At 35.7% G+C, this 19,028-nt stretch overlaps 1 protein-coding gene across 10 annotated transcripts in view; it reads right to left on the bottom strand.

The window, feature by feature from the left end:
• Positions 1 to 19,028, bottom strand: part of ADAMTS6 (ADAM metallopeptidase with thrombospondin type 1 motif 6) — a 156,709-nt gene that overhangs the window by 11,450 nt on the left and 126,231 nt on the right. For 8 of the 10 annotated variants that reach the window (XM_075739404.1, XM_075739409.1, XM_075739403.1 and 5 more), the window contains 2 exons: positions 9,849 to 9,978; positions 6,463 to 6,667 (listed from right to left, as the gene is read on the bottom strand). In XM_075739404.1, the coding sequence (XP_075595519.1) occupies positions 6,463 to 6,667; positions 9,849 to 9,978 (335 nt within the window). Of the gene's footprint in view, positions 1 to 6,462; positions 6,668 to 7,227; positions 8,837 to 9,556; positions 9,639 to 9,848; positions 9,979 to 19,028 lie in introns of those variants that run through there. The other 2 variants (XM_075739410.1, XM_075739408.1) reach the window with 2 other exon arrangements.

Below are 19,028 nucleotides of genomic sequence, written 5' to 3'. Positions count from 1 at the left end.
GTTTTTAATATACCTTAGTACAGTCTTTGTCCACCTCACTTACAGACTACTGAGTTACAATGAACACTTTTTTCCTCAATAAACATATGGGAAGACAAATGCTTTACTGGACTCCATAAAACTAGACTATTCAGATAGAAGTACTGTACCCTCTCCTACAATGCAAGTTTTTCTCTCTTTTCCTATTTAAATTTTAATTCTGTTTTCACTTAGTTCTTGATTACCCTCCTTTTATCACTCCTCTGCTCCTTCTAACAGTAAGCAGATAATAAAGTGGTAATTTGAAAAGTGGGTCTGATGACCTCTGCTTTTCCTCCTCCTTCCCCTTATTGTGCCCCCCCCCGCCACCTTCCTCTTTCTTTTTTGCTACTACTACCTGTCATTTACATTAGCACAACTGCAGAATGGGGAAGACAGAAGTGCTAACAAAATTAAAATTCAAGACCTTCCCCAAATCAGTCCCTCTAACATCTAGCCAGGAGATTTTTCAATCACAGTTTTAGAATTCCCTATCGGCATGTCAACCTTTATCCCATAAGCATATCTGCAGTATTTGGACCAGAATCAGTTTCTGATAGCAAAAGCCTTACATACAGATTATGCTAAACCTGTCAAGAGAGGAATTGCCTTTCATATGAAAGCATCTGTAGAGACAAAATTTATCTGGAAATAACACTATGTGGAACTGAAACAATATTCAGGAATTCGCAAACCAAAGGCCTTCCACACATCCAAAACAGATCAGTATATAACTGGGGAAAAAATAAAAACCCCCAAGACTGATTTTCAAAAAAATTACTTCAGTGATCCAAACTTTACTGTTGTATGCCTAATCCTGAAGCATCTCTGTCTAAAAGATGAGAAAATTTTTCTTAAAGAAAAATTAAAACAGTTCCACAGTACTATGTAAGGCATCAATATTCCCTATACATATGTAAAGGTGCGTGTATGTACATATGTACATATATATACATACATACACACACCTCAAAACAAGATCTTTAAGAAAACCTCTCAGTGGGAGCCACTTAAACTAGTCAATACAGAATGGAAAGGTTTATCCTAAATCTTATCTCCATTTAGATTTTGGTTCTTAAACTGGGCTGCAAAGAGATGGGTCCTCCATTCGGAGCTTATAATCCAGAACTGAAAAATGGGTATATAATCACCTTCCTTAAAATTTAACCTTTCCTATCCTATTCTATCCTTTCCTACCAAGGTACTGCCTCCTTATCTACAGGAGTTCAGTGTTCAGCATTCTGATACAGAATAGCAGGTTCAATCATCCTCATACTGAACGGTTTTAACCCCAAATATTGTGTACCCTAAGTACCTGCCTACTAAAAACTAGGGGAAGGAGGGAAGTAAGAGAAGAAATATCTCTCTCTGGCTAAACTGCAAAAAGAATATTATTGCTAAGTAGAGACCAAAAAAGAATGACAATGAGTATGTGAGATCTCCAGCATCATGATCATGACTCCCCAGTTCTGGTCCAAATTCGATGGAATGTTGCGTGTATTTTCTCCCCCAAATATATCACCTAAAATGCATGACTTTTAAGCAGGAACTGGAAGCAAGTGCCCCTTCCTAGCTGAGTGCCTAAAAATCACTTGCACTCAATCACTTCTCAGTGAGTCAGCATTCTGTCAAAAACAAACAGAAGAGAGAGAAGGTTGAAAGGACCTTGTAAAAAATGTCAAAACTCAAATGTGCCTGTGCTGTTTCATAATATCTAGAATGTGTTAGCAAATAAGCAAGAGTTTGAAGATCAAAATTTGAGTTTAGGTGCATCCATTTTCTAAGCCTGCTTGAACACATGTTCTTTTATCTATGTCTAAGCTGCCATCTGAGAAGAATCTTTCAACTACTGGTACCAGAAGAAAACAACATCCCTTAAAAAACCACTTTTTTGGAGCCACAGTCAAAATTCCACTAAAAAAGATGGACTACACCCTGTCCCCAGAAGTGAAAGTCAAGTAAGGAAATAGGTTGTCTGCAATAATACCAAATCACCACAACCAAAAAGCATCAGTAGAATTTAACAAAAAATGTGTGTCACCAAAGCAAGTGCAAGACAAAATACTCAAAACCAGAAAAAGTGTTTTCCATTACTAAATGCTTCGAGAATTTTTGACTCACTCAGTGGAAGTTATGACTAACGGTAATATGAATACAAAGTAAATGTGCTTGTTTGATAAGGCTCTTCTCAAGATATCCTTAGATTATTTTTTGCTGGTTTATTATCTGGAAAAATATAAAAGAGGTAATTTAAAGTGGGCAGAATAATTCAGTCAAAGCTCAACTATTGCAAAGTGTGAAAAATTTTATGGCAAAACTGATGTTACCTGAAAATGACTACATTCCACTAAGACACTGTTAGCTTTAATTACTATTTGATAAAAGCACTTTTACACTGTCCTAAGGATTTTATTTAATCTCTATGTTTACAAAATGTTTTTGGTTCTCTGACAAAAAAGATACAGAATTTCTTGTTAATTATCACTGAAGACTAAAAAAATGTGTAACTATATTGCTGCTCAACAAATGCATTAACATACAAAAGAGTTCTATAATTGTTCAATTTGTATCTCTTATTGCTTGTTCTGAGTATTAAAACAAAACTTTAGAACTTGCATTCCAGAGAAAAGTAGCAAGGTTTGCCACTGGTTTCAATAGAAGCAGTATTCAACTCTTTTGACTTGTTTTCATTTTCATGCTTCTGTCAGAAAAATCATATATATATATATATATATATATAAACATTTATATTACTATAGGGATTTTAATACATTATATTTCTGGGAACCCTGAAGAGGGAAAAGAAAAAAAAAAGCTATTTGTCTCATTATATTAAAATGGTGTCATCAGTCAAGACAGTTTGCCAAGCTACACAAGGTGAAATTCATACAAGACAGAAGTTGGCACTTTGTCGCAATCCTGATTAAATACCATCACAACCAGAAGCTTGGCAGAGGTTGAATCTTTAGATTAGAATGATCTTGTTCAAAATTATAACATGCTCCTGCTGTTATATGGCTGGATATGAAGGTCTTAAAAAGTTGTTCAAGCTTCTTATGACAGTGGCAGTGTTTACAGCTCTAAGGATGATGCATTAGTGAGCAATCTCTCAGGCAGGTAGCTAAAGGGCAACAGTATATAGACAACATTTATCTATGGCTCTGTAACTTGCCATATGGATACTATTATTTGTCAGCACTGAGACGATGCCTCGATATTTCAATTGGAAATCAAGTATGCAAAGATAAAGGATGCAAAGGGCTTACAAACTATCAATGCCACAGATGTGGTATCATAAGAGTCTTCAACTGAACATCCCCTCCCACTCATCCATTCTTTCCTTCTCACTCCTTTCCTTCCTGCTTTAACGCAGATTCATTTTCAAAGGTCTGGAATACACTGTACCTTTTCAGATAAGGACAAGGACCATTTAATACATTTTCTGCTTGATTTTGGTGCCCTACTTGTGTGAAATGCTGGCTAACAATGGGGTAAAAAAATATTGTTCAGCATGTAGAACAACACACACTTTAAGATTCACTGTGCCATTTCTAGGTTTCTTGAAGTCCTGATCTACACTGAGAAAAGCTGCTGAAAGAAACCACTTTCCTACAGGTTTCAGGATATAATGCTGATAACTTTTTATTGATTCAAAAAACATCTTGTTATCTTAGACTGAATAAAACTAGAGACAGATTGATAGTCTGGGAATGACCTATCTGTTTTATGATAGTGTATTATTAACAAAACCTGGTACAAATAAGAGGAGATTCAGAATATAAGCAAAAGCATCTGACAAATTAATGAAAACAAAAAGATTTAAAAGTTCACACTGTATTTTAGATTATTTTTCTTTGATATAGAAGCTCAATAAAATGGCATTTCATTCATAATTCCTTACAGAAAGAAACAGTTTAAGAGTATAGCAAATTGCCACATTTTTTTTTTGTTGAAAGAAAAATAACTTGTACAATAATAATAATAAAAAAAATTGTCTACAGAAGTAGTTTCTTCATCTAAGAACAGATGGAGATTATACAAGTGTGAAATTCAGACTGCAAGGAGATGAACAACAGCTTCCACGGCAGCTCACAGCACTGAAATTTAACAGACAGATATTACTACTTTTAAGGACTGCCATAATGCTTAGATGGTTATTAACTAATGGCTGATGGAATCTCCATTCTTGGAAATATTAAAAATCTGTCTGGACATGGTCCTGAGTTTCTGGCTCTAGGTGGCCCTGCTTGAGCAGGGAGAGTTAGACAAGATGACCTCCTTACTTGTATTAACAAATTATGGGAAAATCTGTTCAGTACCACTATGGGTGCTCACAGTGATGCCAGTAGCCTTCCTCTTTAGGCACTGAATTTCCAGAGACTGTAACAACTCTTGGAGCTGAAAGTATCTGTGCATAGAAGAGATCTGTGCAATTACAAGCACATCAACCCTCTTTATAGTATCCAGTGATTTATCATTTACTTTGAATGAAAAACTGTATAAAGGCAAACAAGTACACAGAAAATGGGATACAATGAATCATGGGTATATCACTAGTAGATCATCCCAGTTTATTCTAATAGTCTTCTCTCAGTTTTTGTAGACAAAGGAAGTGGAACAGTTCTAACCTACTTGGGCTTCAGTAAAGTACTTGAAAAGGGGACAACAACAGGGTAAAGTTTTGGATTTGAGAGATGCTACCTGCAAAGACCTTCAGCTATAGGTACTGATCGGATCAGTTATAAGACTGATTGGATTCATATTTCTTTCCAGTCTATTTAATGATGTTCATACAAAAGTAGTTTCAGTTGTTCAGTGTTTCTGAAATTACTGAAACTAGCAGATAGCACAAGTTACTAACTGACCTTGATGCTACAGAGGTCTACAGAAAGAACTGGGCAACTATGAAGACACTAATAATTAAAATGAAGTGAACTTTGGCAGTATGACATGCAAGAGCATGCATTTCCAAAAAAAAAACCAAGAAATGAAAGAAGGAGGATAAAGAGTATAAGATGACTTTATATAATCAGTATGTGATAGCTGTGGAATAGAAACAGATTATTTAGGGTACACTGATACACTGTAGGTTGTGGGTATTTTCAGTAGAGGCAGGAAACAAAAGAATGAGTCACATATGAAACCTCCTCTGGGATAATATATACATTTAACTCTAGTCATCCATTTCCCAAAAGATGACTTTAAATTGAAACATGAAAGCAGAATGTGATGAAGATTAATTCATTTCTGATGAATAATAGCTGGAAAGGAAGAAGGGCTGTTTCAGATAACAAAAGCAAAAAGGTATAAACCGGCATAGAATTAGAACATTAGAACACTTCTTACAATTCAAAGATTGAAAGTTCAGGAATAATTTTCCAATAAGCAGTGGGACAACCCCCCAAATTAACTAATTTTAAAACATAGTTTAACCAATTTATGAAAGCAATTATATGATATGGCTGCATTTGACAGCAAGCACACAGACATGGAAACTCAGGAAATCCTAACCTGTAAGTACTCCAAAGGGTACTTTGAGATAAAAACTGGGGTGAGGTGGGAGTCCAGTATAGCAAGGATGTGAAAAAGTATACCGACATTTTTGCACTCTGATTTGCATGTGATGCAGTCCTATTCAAATGTATCTGCCTCTCCTTTCAGCTGCACTGGTTCACATTCTTCAAATTTAATACTTGAATCAGTATAAGGTATAGTATAAGTTTGGCTTATACTGTAACAGGTATCTACATACTTAACAAAAGATGTTTTTTTCTTTAATAAAGAGAATACCAATTCTCAGGTCTGACTCCTGAAGCATGTTGCTAAGAAATGTGATGCTCTCCACCAGCATGGTTACATCAGGAATGAAAAAAAAAAGGCAGTTTATTCTGGCTTCTGATACTGTGAATCCATCATCTCTACTATCCACCTATTTGCCTGTTCAAAAAGTAATGCAAATGTAAATTGCTTTTTTTCTTTAAGACAATTATCTCATACCAAATGGCTATTCTAGCTTTTTGTTTGTTTGTTTGTTTGATTGGGGTTTCTTTACTATTCTATTTTGTATTTTACTATTTTTCTACTATGATTGATAAAACCAGGTCATAATCGTTTGACAAAACAACAGAACAAGAAAGAAAGAAGGAAAGAAGGAAAGAAGGAAAGAAGGAAAGAAGGAAAGAAGGAAAGAAGGAAAGAAAGAAAGAAAGAAGGAAAGAAAGAAAGAAAGAAGGAAAGAAAGAAAGAAAGAAAGAAAGAAAGAAAGAAAGAAAGAAAGAAAGAAAGAAAGAAAGAAGAAAACTGCTTCAATAGTCAATCCATGAGGTCTTGAGTTTCTTACTAATCCTTTACTATGAAGCAGCGATAGAGAATGTACTAATATTCAGTGGTGAGAGCTCTTGTCTTCTCTATTACCAAAGAACTAATACAGCGAAATGTCCTTACTTCTGACCAGTCCAAAGCTACCCACTGTGGAGGGCAGGACTGATTGTTACAGGGCTCCTTTTCAATAGGCCGGTGTGTTAAACAGTTGGTACTGTCCAGTGTCTCCTCCTCAGAAGGTCCAATCTTTCTGATACAGAGAACTGTTCGTGAACGCATTCCTCCATCACAGGTCTTACTGCATTCTGACCAATCTCCTATAAACCATCTGGAAAGAAAAAGTTAGGAGACTCAGTTGATGTATTCAGAAACAGAGTAGGTAATTGCACAAACCCAGAATCCAAATAGTTTAAATTACTAAATCTAAATCATTGTTAACAATATATGTATTCATAGTGAAATAAAGTAGAAACTTATGGGTCTTTTTACTGAACATTTTAATTTATGCCTCACTGTAATCATATCTTCCAATAATAGTACTTTTTATTTTTCTAGAGCAACCATTTCCAGCCTAGGCTACACTAGTTAGAAAGGAGTGTTCAGCCTGACATAACTGCAGCTATTTAAGTTTTGTACTGGGCTTGCCTAAAATTTCTCTGAAAATGGTTTGCAACTGGAAATGTTTGGGAACCATTGCTGTACGTTACAGCACAAGGTAAAAGCCAAGATGGTTGCCTCTCTACTATCATTACAATAAAATAATTTGATCTCAAAATTGGACTTTCTGAGAGTTAATTCTCATTATGAAACATTTCTAAACTTTTTTACAAAAGGCTATTCTGAAATGCAAAATATTCTTATTTATTAAAGTAAAGTAAACACTAGTAAAACATGAATTCATCACATAAAAAAATGACCTCAACAAATATTTAAAAAATTTAAAGCACTGTATGATAGCTGCAACTGCTAGAGGGAACTTCTGAGTGTTTGCGTGTGCATAGTAAAAGTCACAAGTTGTACAGTGTATTTAGATTACTTTGTGTTGCTGCAGAGAGTAAAGCAGCTGTTAATCTGGCTATAATGTATTTTGTTTGGTTGGCTTGTTTTGGGTTTTTTGTTGTTTGGGGTTTTTTTTCCTATTGATGAATGGTTAATGCAGCTCAATTCACTGGAAATCTCTCTTCACATTGTTGAGTACATTTGGTCTTCAATATTTCATACATTGATTAGAAACACTCGCCTGAACCATCCTTGCTCAGCATGAAGGTGAAGTCTAGTATGCTATCACATGTTGCCAACATGCCAATAATGCCAGGCATGTCAGTCACTGTGGATGTTCCTGGAGGTACGCTTGGAGCTGCTTCATTTGTCCTTTCTGAAGCCTCTGTCAAAAAAATTGTGCTGCTACCCTGTCTTGTGTTACAGAATGTCTAATATATTCTAATATGAACCTAGATCAATGCAGAGATGCAAACAAATATGCCATATTCTGTCATTAATTTCCCAGAATTAATTTGTGTTTCTTTGCCACTAGACTTACATTTTTACCACTCTATCTAAAGACTAAGTCTTAGCGGGTGGTAAATCTTCCAGCCAAAAGGGTCAAACTTCTTTGGGTAACTATCCGTTATTTGAATGGCTGCCTTCTACTTACAGCATCAGGAATCAAGAACCCTTCCTTAGGAGTTTGGCACTTTGTATTCACCCTGTGGGGAACCTCAGAATGGAGGCAGATGTGGGCTGAAACTGCTCTGACATATTCAAGCAGATGCTGATTAATATACACTACCGAGTTTCTGAATTTTGATGACTTGAGTTTCACCATGTTCATTAATGTCTCTGCTGTACTGGATGAAGAATGCAGAAGTGTCCCCATTTGTGGGTTGCGTTTTTTCCTTGGTTTTTTTTTTTAAATAATGTGAGTACACAAAAGAGAAATTAATTAGTTTGGAATAACTATGTTAACACTACTTTTTAAAGTGCTAATTTGTTAATAGTTAAGGCACACACAGGAAGGGATAGGGATGTGTTTGGTAAAAAGAAACTGGCCAAACACGACCACTTCCTGAGTTGTGCTCTCAGGTACATGGTGCGAATTTAGTGTGCTTATAGCCATGCTAAACAGTGTTATCCAAACAGAATCCAAGTGCATATCCTTGCAGGGTGAACATATATTTACACACAGACTGTGGGGACAATGATTTAGACCTACTTTAGACCTGTTTGTGAGACAGCACATTCACATTCAAATACATTCAAGGTGAGAGCAACGTAATGGCTCCACTTCTGTTTATGTCAAATGAGTATGTATGGTACATGACACAAGGGGAGTAAGTGTAGGAGACAATGCCCTGCTACCCTGCAACCAGTCACCACACCAGGGAAGCAGCTGATAGTCTAAGAAGAAATTGGTTTCATGAAGACCTGTTGGGATTTTAATGCATTATAGTCTTGTCTCAGTCCTCCCAGTGTTCTTCATGCCACAATTTTACAGTTTCTAAGAGACATTTAAAAGAAACCACAGTATTTCTTTATTGTGCAATATCTACATTTAAACAGCATCAATGATTTTCATGCCCAATTAGAATACAGCTACAGATAATCACCAAACTTAAACTAACCAGAGCTTGTGATCAACAAACAGTTGTATCTCTTCCATTTTTTCCACAAGTTTTATTTGTGTCAAACATAAGAAGGAGCTGTTGTGCATATGCTGCAATTATTTTCTAATGCAAAATATCACAACTGTTTCTAAACAGCTTTTTGTAGTGAGATTAAGCTATACTGTAAATCCTTGCCAAATTTCATTTTTGAACAAATCTGCTGCTGTGTTTTTAATTATCTTTTCAAAATATAGCATACAGCTATCTTTAGAAATAAAACTAAACAGATATAAACAAGCAGGCACCTAATCTTAAAGGCACACCGCATTACTGTACAACACTGAGTATCCTGGAGAGAAAGTTGTTTGACAAAACTATCAGTAAATGGTCTGCTAAGCAGTTTCTATGTTTGCCATTTCTCATGTGAACAGTTCAAGCCAAATTTTAATAAAAAGTACTTAAAAAGATGGCATACATTTACTATGTAATATAAATATCTATGGCAAAGTTAGTCTCACATCAAGATTTTTCTGTCGTCGTTGCCTTAAGAATGGCCCCCAGTTCTACTCTGGGTACTATTCACCACATCTGACACTTACACCCTAAAAAACTGCTTTGCTAGTACCTTTTTACTTACAATATCTGAGTTGCTTTGTGTAGTTTAAACACCACTGTTCCTCAGTCAAATCAGGCCTCCTGTAGGTCAAAGTATGTATTTTCCACGACTGGTTGCAGAGGAACAAGAAACCATAACGAAAAACCAAAACCAATTATCTTACCTGATAAGACAGGACCCTAATGCTAGATCAGAATTTTATACACATTTGTCAACAGGATTTATTATAGACAACAAAGACTTTTCTGTCTATGCAAAACACATGTCCGTCTTAGTGATTCATGACTTACTCAGGTGGGCAAGGCTCAGTGTTGCAGGCTCTTTGGTTTTCTGGAGGCTTACTGTCAGGGTCACAGTAATTGTTTTGTACAATGGAGTTGTCATCCAGCCTTTTACACACCACCTCTTGTTTCTGCACACCTTGGGATGAAATGAAACACCATTAGTTAATGATTTTTGCTCTTCTACTTGTTGAGTATTTCACCTATTGATTACTAATCCTACTATCCCACTTCAGTTGGCTAACTGCTGTGGTGGTGTGAATTCCAATTGACTGAATGACCCCTAATCACAATAAATCTTTCATTTTCCTTCAATTTTAGGCCACCCCACTGAGAGAGGATTTTAAATTGCTGTTGTTTTCTAAAACAAAGGGAATATATTTATAGATTTACTAACAGATTGTTTTTATTTGTGTATTGCACAAAATACATTTTCTGTCTATCCTCCTCTCCTAGTAAAAGACACTTACATTTCCAAAGAAAACATCACCAAATAGAATGTGGTCACACTTCAATGCAGCATTATTGTTTATGTGCTCTGGCTTAAAATAAACCAGCAATACTGGGAAACAGTGTTGCATTTTCATACATGCCATTCTATAAATATTTTCTTAATTAAAATAATAGAAGTATTATTCATTCTGAATGATGGTCTCTGTGAATGCTCATTTTGTCCGGCACTCCCAGCTCCTCTTTCACTGTTAACCATCATCAGGGCAGTTTAGAATCTATTATTCCCAAAACATAATGACGTGTCACTGCCAAGGCAACATTATAAGGTAGCATATTAAGCAGATTTTCTGATTTTTTAAAAAACAGGATCTAAAGAAAGGCATTAAAGAACCATTGATATGACAACAGTGCAGCTCAGAGTATTGTTGTAAAGAGTAGTAGACACGGCCGCCTCCTCTCTTTTTAGAACAAGCTGTATGATGTTTGCTAGCATGAAAAGACTGGATCTGCAATTCATATGCAGTTCTTATTGAACATGAGTAGTCATAGTACTGGAATAACAGGATTATTTGTATGATAAAAGTATGATAAAAGAACCTTTCTTAAAACCAGAAGTAATTATTTAACTTTTTCCAAAATGTGAAATGCACACAATTAAATAGATTAAAACATTCTGGCTTCAAGTATCTGCCAACTTTACAGCCCTCTCTTCATTTTAAGACAAGCTTTTTATAGGAGGTAGACATAAAATTAATTATGTAAATATGTTTTTCAGACACTAAACATCCCACTAAAAACATGGGATTTCTTTCACCAAATATTTGTAGTCCTTTTGCTCATTTTAAACAAGCTAAACAACTTACCTTGCAATTGCTTCTTTTGTTATTCATTATGGACAAGAATCAAAAGTCCTACTTTGGTTCCTAAAACATGACCTATACAGAATTCAGGTATTTAATTCCAACAGTGAGTCAAGCCTAGCCTTGAGATGCCTGAAGTTTGGCCCACAATGCATTCTGCTTGGCTATGAACATAAGTTTGCAGTCCACACACAGAAGCATGTGAAATCTCTTCATGACGTTATGTGCAAAGGACATGGGGAAAATGGTAGCCTCCTTTTTCATGAGTCTTGAGGATGGCATGCACTCATCCATGAGGCTGCAGATGCAGGAGTAGGTATAATGCCTCTCATACTGAAGGGATGCCCAATTACCATGAGAACACCGTAACTTCTGTGACTTAGTGGTTAATTTAGGTAAGGTGGCAAGACTGTGGTTTCTAGTCTGTAGATTATTTCTAGTTCTTATTCAATTATAGTCTGATGTAAGCTGTCTAAACCATCTTGACAGCAAGGATGAAAATCCGTATCTGCCTGTGCTAGATGAATGTCTTATTTTCTGGATACAGATTAAAGCCCTTCCTTGTCTTCCTGCCATGGGCCCCATGAATCTTGCATCCCTGGCTGCACTGTGGAACAGAATGCTTATTAAAAAAATCTTCCCTTTCCCTACCCTCTGAGACACTTCAACTTTCTATGGCACACAGCTAAGAGTACTCTTCTGGAGATGTACTCCCAGCTGAAATCTCTTCACTCTGCAATAGAGAATTGCTATTAATTGATAATTGTCATGGCATCCTGCAAAATATGGGTATTATGCCTCACATAAAAATGGAGCCTTGTTAATTCAAATTCTCTCAGGAAAACCCAGCAGTCTGGATCCTAAGCATGTGAAAATGTCCCATGTGTCCTCAACTCTAATGTTCATGTTCCTTGACAAGTACAAGAGGAGTTAGGTTCACCACTCAACATGCCATTTCTTACAGGATGCCTGTTTAGCAGGTGAGAACTTTGCATCAGCCCTCAAAATCATTAACATCTTCAACTCTCTTCAAAATCATTAACCAACTTAAGACCAAAGATGTCTAAAGCTGGAGTCTTCACTCTACTACAGTACTTAAATCCAGAGTCTGGAGCTTTGCTGCTGGGATGTCTCCTTTTTGATTATAGCAACACATAACCTTCACAAAGTAGGTGCTTTAAATCAGGTTGTAAATCATTTCACACGTCGCATATCTCAGGTTATCCATAAACATCACAGTAATTTTAAAGTTTTTCCATATTTAAGAAAAAGATACTGATTAATGTAAGACATAAGTCTTACATGTGAGCCAGGTAAGCCAATCAGCTTCTTCCATCTGCTCTTCTTTCTACAGGTATCTGGATGCCACATTAGACAACAGCAGGTACCACTAAACAGCGCAGAAGGCTGCCAGACTGTTTTCCAAGTGTTTCCTACATACACAAATCTACATGAACAAGCTAAAAAGAAAATATCATTTTGAACAGTATTCAACCTCCATTTTCTTGCTAATTTTCAATTTATGTGCTTTACATGTTGGAAAAAAAATCATTTTGCTATAAAGTTAGGTCCAGTTAGAATTGAGGAACAACTCAAATCATTAGCATGGGGGGGGCCTCAAGGGCCTGAAGTACATGCCTCCACAGCTGTTGTTTGATTGCAGTAACATATAGATATTCTCTTTCAGATATGCATCAGGTATCAAAGATTTAGAGCTTCACATAACTATGTTCCATTTATAGCATTCTCAGCACCTAATATTTCAATTACATGAAATGATAAAAAGCTGAAAATCAGTCAGATCTTGCACTATAATGGTATTTAAATAACCCTGGAACACAGGAATTTGGAACATACAACTAGCATCAATACCCTTCTATTGCCCCTTTCATAAACTGATTAAGCTCCACGTTAAGCCTAGGAATATTTTTTTTCTCTGAACTTTACACCTGTGACTACTATAAGCATTCCAATTTCCATTAATTGCCAATTTAATTTTTTAAAGTCAAAAGAGTCTATCATTTTAAGTAACTTTATTGTGTTAACCAAGTCAAGTCTTGCAGTCTCTGTGTTGTTAGATACACCGTTCCTTTGGTCAACCTCACAACCCTTCTGTGCATCTGCTCACACCTGAGTTTATTACAGCCACAATACAAACTATGCCCAGGACTCCATAGGATTTTACTAGTGCCTTATCCAGTCTCATTAACACTTTTAAATAAACATATACTAAAATCAAATCTGCCTTTATCATGACTACAACATATCCCAAACTTCCCCATATGTCTCCTAGTGCTGTCAGCAAATTTCATCAAAGCTTTCTACTTTTTATGCTGCCATCAGAACAAGAAAAACAGAACAAGAAAAACTGAAGTCTCATGAGTCATGTGAAACCGCTGTAAGAAGTCCACTAGGCTCACTGCCTTTTGGCCCAGTAATTTACATTTAAAGTATACCTCTTGCCTACTAATCTCTTCTAATTCTTTTTTAGGTGTAGGTGACAACAAAAGCCTTTAGAATCTTAAGAAAGTCAAGATCAATGAATCTACTACATTTCCTTGGTCTAGAAAATTAGTGATATATTAAAATATATCTGGCTAGTCGAGCATGACCTATCATGTCACGCTTCACCCCATTTGCCACTTATTTCTAGATCTTTATACTGTTCTTCAAAATTTCAAATCAGTTAGTAGTTCAATGTTATTGCTATATTTACACTCACACACATGGAGTGAGAGATTATTTTCTTCAGTTCTCTACTATTTTAGTACTATTGTAGTAGAGAAAAGGCATATCAACTGCAGCATGAAAGAGAGAAAAATGTTTGCTAGATTAGGCTCTCCTTTATAAACTCTTCCTTTGGTTCTTGACAAATAAGTGGAACATCTAAATATTTGAGAAGCTGTGACAAGATGATTCACTTTAAATTGTATAATCTATGCAAACACTGCCAACAGATGAGAATAATTAAAATCAGATCTGACAACCTGAGTAGGAGTATTTCTTTTGCAATTTTCTACTCAAACTTCACCATGACAAGAAATAGAATTTAAAAGGTCTAGCCAAACAGCAATGCTATTTACACAGCACTGCTAGTTGACATAGAATTTATGTTCAGCTCCAAGTGATGAATAATCATTTATCCTTTCTATCACAAGCTGCCTTAATTCTCTTTGTGGTTGATAAAATAGGCTGAACGTTGCCTTCATAATGATATTTCTCTCAAATAAAATTGCTTGAAAATAGTAATTTATACACACTTTAGAATTAAACATTTTAATGATGCATACCATTCTCGCAAATCTATTTATGGGATAGCATCGATATTCATGTTATGTTTTCACTGAATTTCCTACCAGCATCATACACATTTCCTTCCACGCTTTGGCTAAAAATTGGCAGCCTCACTAAAATAATTTCTAAGGAGCTATGTAATAAGAAAGCGTTCTGAAGTACTATGAACACAAAGTATCATTGTGCTCAGTTTTAAAAAAAAATTTAAGTCAGACATGTTATTTATCGAATGTTGGTCAGGTAGCATATCACCCATAAGATACTATGCACCACTATTCACTCACACAGTGAAGAATCGTTAATCCATGCCAGGAAATACATTAATCCAGTTTTAAAATGTTCTGCAGCTTCTCGCCACACAGGATGTAAACTTTACATCATTGCTGTCTAATTACAGTGTTATTTAAAATAAAATCTCAGAATCAAAATTTAGATTCTAACTTTAAGGCAAGGAAAATAAACGGAAAAATCTAGAAGTGCAGTTTTTACCCAGATAACACCTACAACTTGGTTAAGCCCTGTGGGCCTTGAAAAAAATCTTTTTAAATTATCAACTCTTCCCTAAGTATATGGTCTCTCTTAAAATAATCTAAAAAGCACAGCTAAACAAGTTCATTTAAACTCTTGGGGGAATAATTACAAGCAGTTAGACAGAAACACTCAGCTTTCAAATCTACAGATTTATAGTTTATAATAAAAGACATAAAATGTCCTCATGACTGGTCAATGCAATTCTAATAGAAAACAAAACTCCAGTGGTTTAGTGACTGTAATCTCCAGAGAAATGAGATGTTTTGCAGATTTCAGTTCACAAGTAGTCTGCCTGACTTTCAGCAGCCAAATTTTAAATTACATGGAGCACATTTTATTCTTAAATTAAAATTGCAGGCATGTAAACGCTATATCTATTTTTAAAAGCAGTCCCAAAAATTGTGGTTTGCAATTGCAACAGTTAGTTATAAAGATGCCAGTACCAATACACAGTGAATCCTGCATCACTAAAACTAGTGCATGCTGGTTAACCCAGACATACTTTCTGAGCTCACTCATCAGATCACAAGATGTTCATCACAGAGCCAAACTTACATTTTCCTTGATGAAGACAAGCATGTTTTGTTTGTCTAAAGACAGTTTCATAATTCATCTGAGGGCATGAAAGAAAAACATAGTAGGCACCCCTCTACAAGAGTGATGAGCAGCAAAGAAAACTGGTTGGCAACCGATTTACTTAAGAGAGTATACAGACTGACTATTTCATTAAAAAAACCCCACATGAATATCTAAGACATTTAACTCATCTGGAGATGAACTCTAGTAAAATGAATGAAATAAACCCCAATGCTTAGGATACCTGGAAATTCCAGATAATAAATGCTGTCATTTGTTGCCATTTACTGCTAGAATTTACTAAGCATGGAAGAAATTAAAGTGTATGCACTTATTGGAGTTTATTTTTAAATGTATACAAAAGTAAAAACACACAGAAATATTTTTTTTTCCCTTTGCCAGAATTTTTTAAACAATACCACCAGCTGTTCAATTCCTTATTAAGAATACTTATGGATCTGGACAAAGTTACACACTTGCCCTTGGAAAGCTACAAGATAACATATAAGGAAAGGCAGGCATAAGAGTAAATAAACTACAGTTCTGTGATATCTATGTGCTATATATCACCCTTTCCTATTTTAGCACTTCCTTCTTCTCTTTTCAGCCTTCATTTAATTGTTTTATTTCCTATTTCTACACATTCTATTTCTCTCTTTTCCAGACTTTCTCATTTAATAATAAAGTAATAATAAAGTAATCAGGTCCTTCAAGAAAACCTGTTGTTGTCATCAATTTTTTCTGAATTCCAGCGAACTGTTCATCCATCCATCCATCCCTCCCTCCCTCCCTCCCTTCTGAATTCCCTGTGTTCTCTCCCCTCCCACTCTTCTCTGTATACATAAATGTGCACTGGACTTTCTGGTATTCTCTGGCATTGTTTTCCTGTAGTCTTGTCCAAGCCTGCCACCAGCTATATCAGATATTAACAAACTTTTCTTCTGAAAAGTCTTGACTCAGAGTAGAACAGTTATCAGTGAATTTTCAGGAAAAAAGGGAATTAATACAGAGAATACATGTAGCTCAGTTTTATGTAACGTTCCCAGAGAGAAAGAACCAGCTCAGATAATATAGATTTGTATTTTAAAGAAAAGTTTTTTCAATATAGAAAATACTAGTTCTAGTGTACAAAAAGAAAAGCTGCAATTCTGGATTTCCAAGCCTAAGATCAAATACTAAGAGATATTAAAATTGAATGAAATTATATTCTCATCCTATATATGAATACATGAATCCAGGAAAATAAAATTATGTCTGTTATTAGGCAAGCCTTTTTAACTACCTGGTAAATCTGAAGAACCTACTTTTAGAAAAAACTTAAAAAAAAATACCAAAATAAACCTCAGACTTTGAAGACTTGATTTCTGCATGGTTCACTGTATAGAACATGATGCTTACTGGGAGAGAAACTATGGAATATTTTGTTCTTTTCTCCTTTAACATGAATGACACTACTAACTACACAGTTTACAATCTCTCAAGACAGAATGACTAAATTCCTTCTGTGTTTTGGTGGCAATCTAAACAAGTAACTCTTTGTTTCACAGATTTTATCTCCTGGACCATTCTATAAATGAATACAGGGGGAGAGGAGGTATAATGTCTACTGTGGAAAGAATCCATTGATTTCAGGTGCCTGGCTGAGTTTTCAGACCACTTTGCTTTACACACACTTCATGCAATAATGAAATTCATTGCATGCTGCAGAAGTCATACATTCCAGAGAGGTACACATATAATGATGAACTAATAATTAGCAAGTACGACTGCAGTGTATGCTTTAAGTTGGTCAGCAATCACATGAGAAGCACATAAGGGAGGGAGGAATGGAATCCAGTGCTCTGGCACCACATTGAGCTGTCATAAGCAGGAAACCCTCCTCCTCCATCCTACCATTCCATTTACCGTGCTCTTTGTAGCCAGCAAAACTGAGACAGGCCCTAGAACAGAGGTCCTGTGTGAAAAGTTAAAGTGCTTTTACTGTTCAGATGTGACTCATCAGTACAGCAGAGATGAACATAATATAGAAGTCCAGTGGAAAAGACAGCACATTACCATCTAAGATTGTAGATTGGTCCTAGCTTGCTCTTAGTTTGCTCCTTGGCTCCTGACTGTTCTAGTTATTCTTCTCCAAGACAAGGCCTATAAGCAGCCCTAGGACCAGCTGAATGCTCTCAAAATACTATGGAGAGACTGCACAAAGATCGGACACTTCTGCAATACACATTATTATAAAACTATTTAAACTTTGCACTACCAAAATGCTGCTCTAGCCTTTGTGCTCCACTTCATCACATTCAACACGTGTTCACAATATAAAACATCACTGTGGTGGGCTGTAATGCAGTTCTCACTTTTCATTTTTTAGATTCTTTGAATTAAAAAGCATCAAGTAATAACTATGTTTTAAGAGTCACAGACTCGGTCAAATAGTATGTAATGCATATACAGTCAGTCTGATTTAGAAAGAATTAGACTTAAGTAGGGTGGAGTGGACATGAGCTAGCCTGTGACACAGTCTCAGAGAATGGTCCCTGCTCAATGGATCCATTTCACAGAACAGCCACAACTACAGCAAAACGATTTAAGATTTCATAGTCATTCTTAATTCTGACACTTCCTGGCTTCTAAATACTTGCAAATCTTATGTTCTTTTAAGACAGCTTTTTAAGTCTTACATACACCTAAACAAGAAGGCCTAACATTAAAATACAGGCATGTTCACAGATGGACAGAAGTTAAATGTGTCGATCAGAATTTAGATTTGCCTACAGCTTTGATATAAAGCCTATGCTTTGATATATATGCTTAGAGCAGATATATCTGGCTCTACATCTTCTAGAGCTTTCCTAGATCAAGATGGAATATCATATGATCAAACCTTGATCAGTCCATGCACTACAGGTGAGCTACACCAACTATAATTAAAGGCAGGAAAATGTTGATGCCTTCAACTTGTTCATTCTGTTCCAAAGTCACTATATAATTTTTTTAACCTCATAAATAAAAAATAATTTCCATACTAGTATTCCTCACACACACTTATTGTCCTTTTTTTATTTTCAGTGAGAAATTATTTAACTGTTTAATATTTTGTTATACTTTGATGGTGAGCAAAATGTCTCTTCTAAAGACAGAGTTCAAGTAAATAGAACTTCAATAATGGACTTCATAATGAATCCTCCAGAAAGAAACAAAGCCATGCAGTGGTTTCATTTCTAAGTTTTCTCAACACTTCATACATATATTAGCCAACTTTTCCAGTTACAGTCTCTGTCTCTACAACCTTTGTCTCCCTTTTCTTTTTCCCTGACTCAGCTCGTTTTTAGAATGGTGTCTTCTTTTGGCATATGGTGAAAGGTGTTTCATAAACTGGGGGTAATAGCAGGTACTCATACGGAGAAAGCAGATAGAGTTTTTAACATGAATTATAGCTACAATGAAATACTTATTCCCTAAGCATAAAGCTCAGTGA

Source organism: Balearica regulorum, chromosome Z (assembly GCF_011004875.1).
Source record: "Balearica regulorum gibbericeps isolate bBalReg1 chromosome Z, bBalReg1.pri, whole genome shotgun sequence".
Classification (NCBI taxonomy): Eukaryota; Metazoa; Chordata; class Aves; order Gruiformes; family Gruidae; genus Balearica; species Balearica regulorum.
The sequence above is the reverse complement of the archived record's forward strand: the minus strand, read 5'-3'. Positions and strand labels throughout refer to the sequence as shown.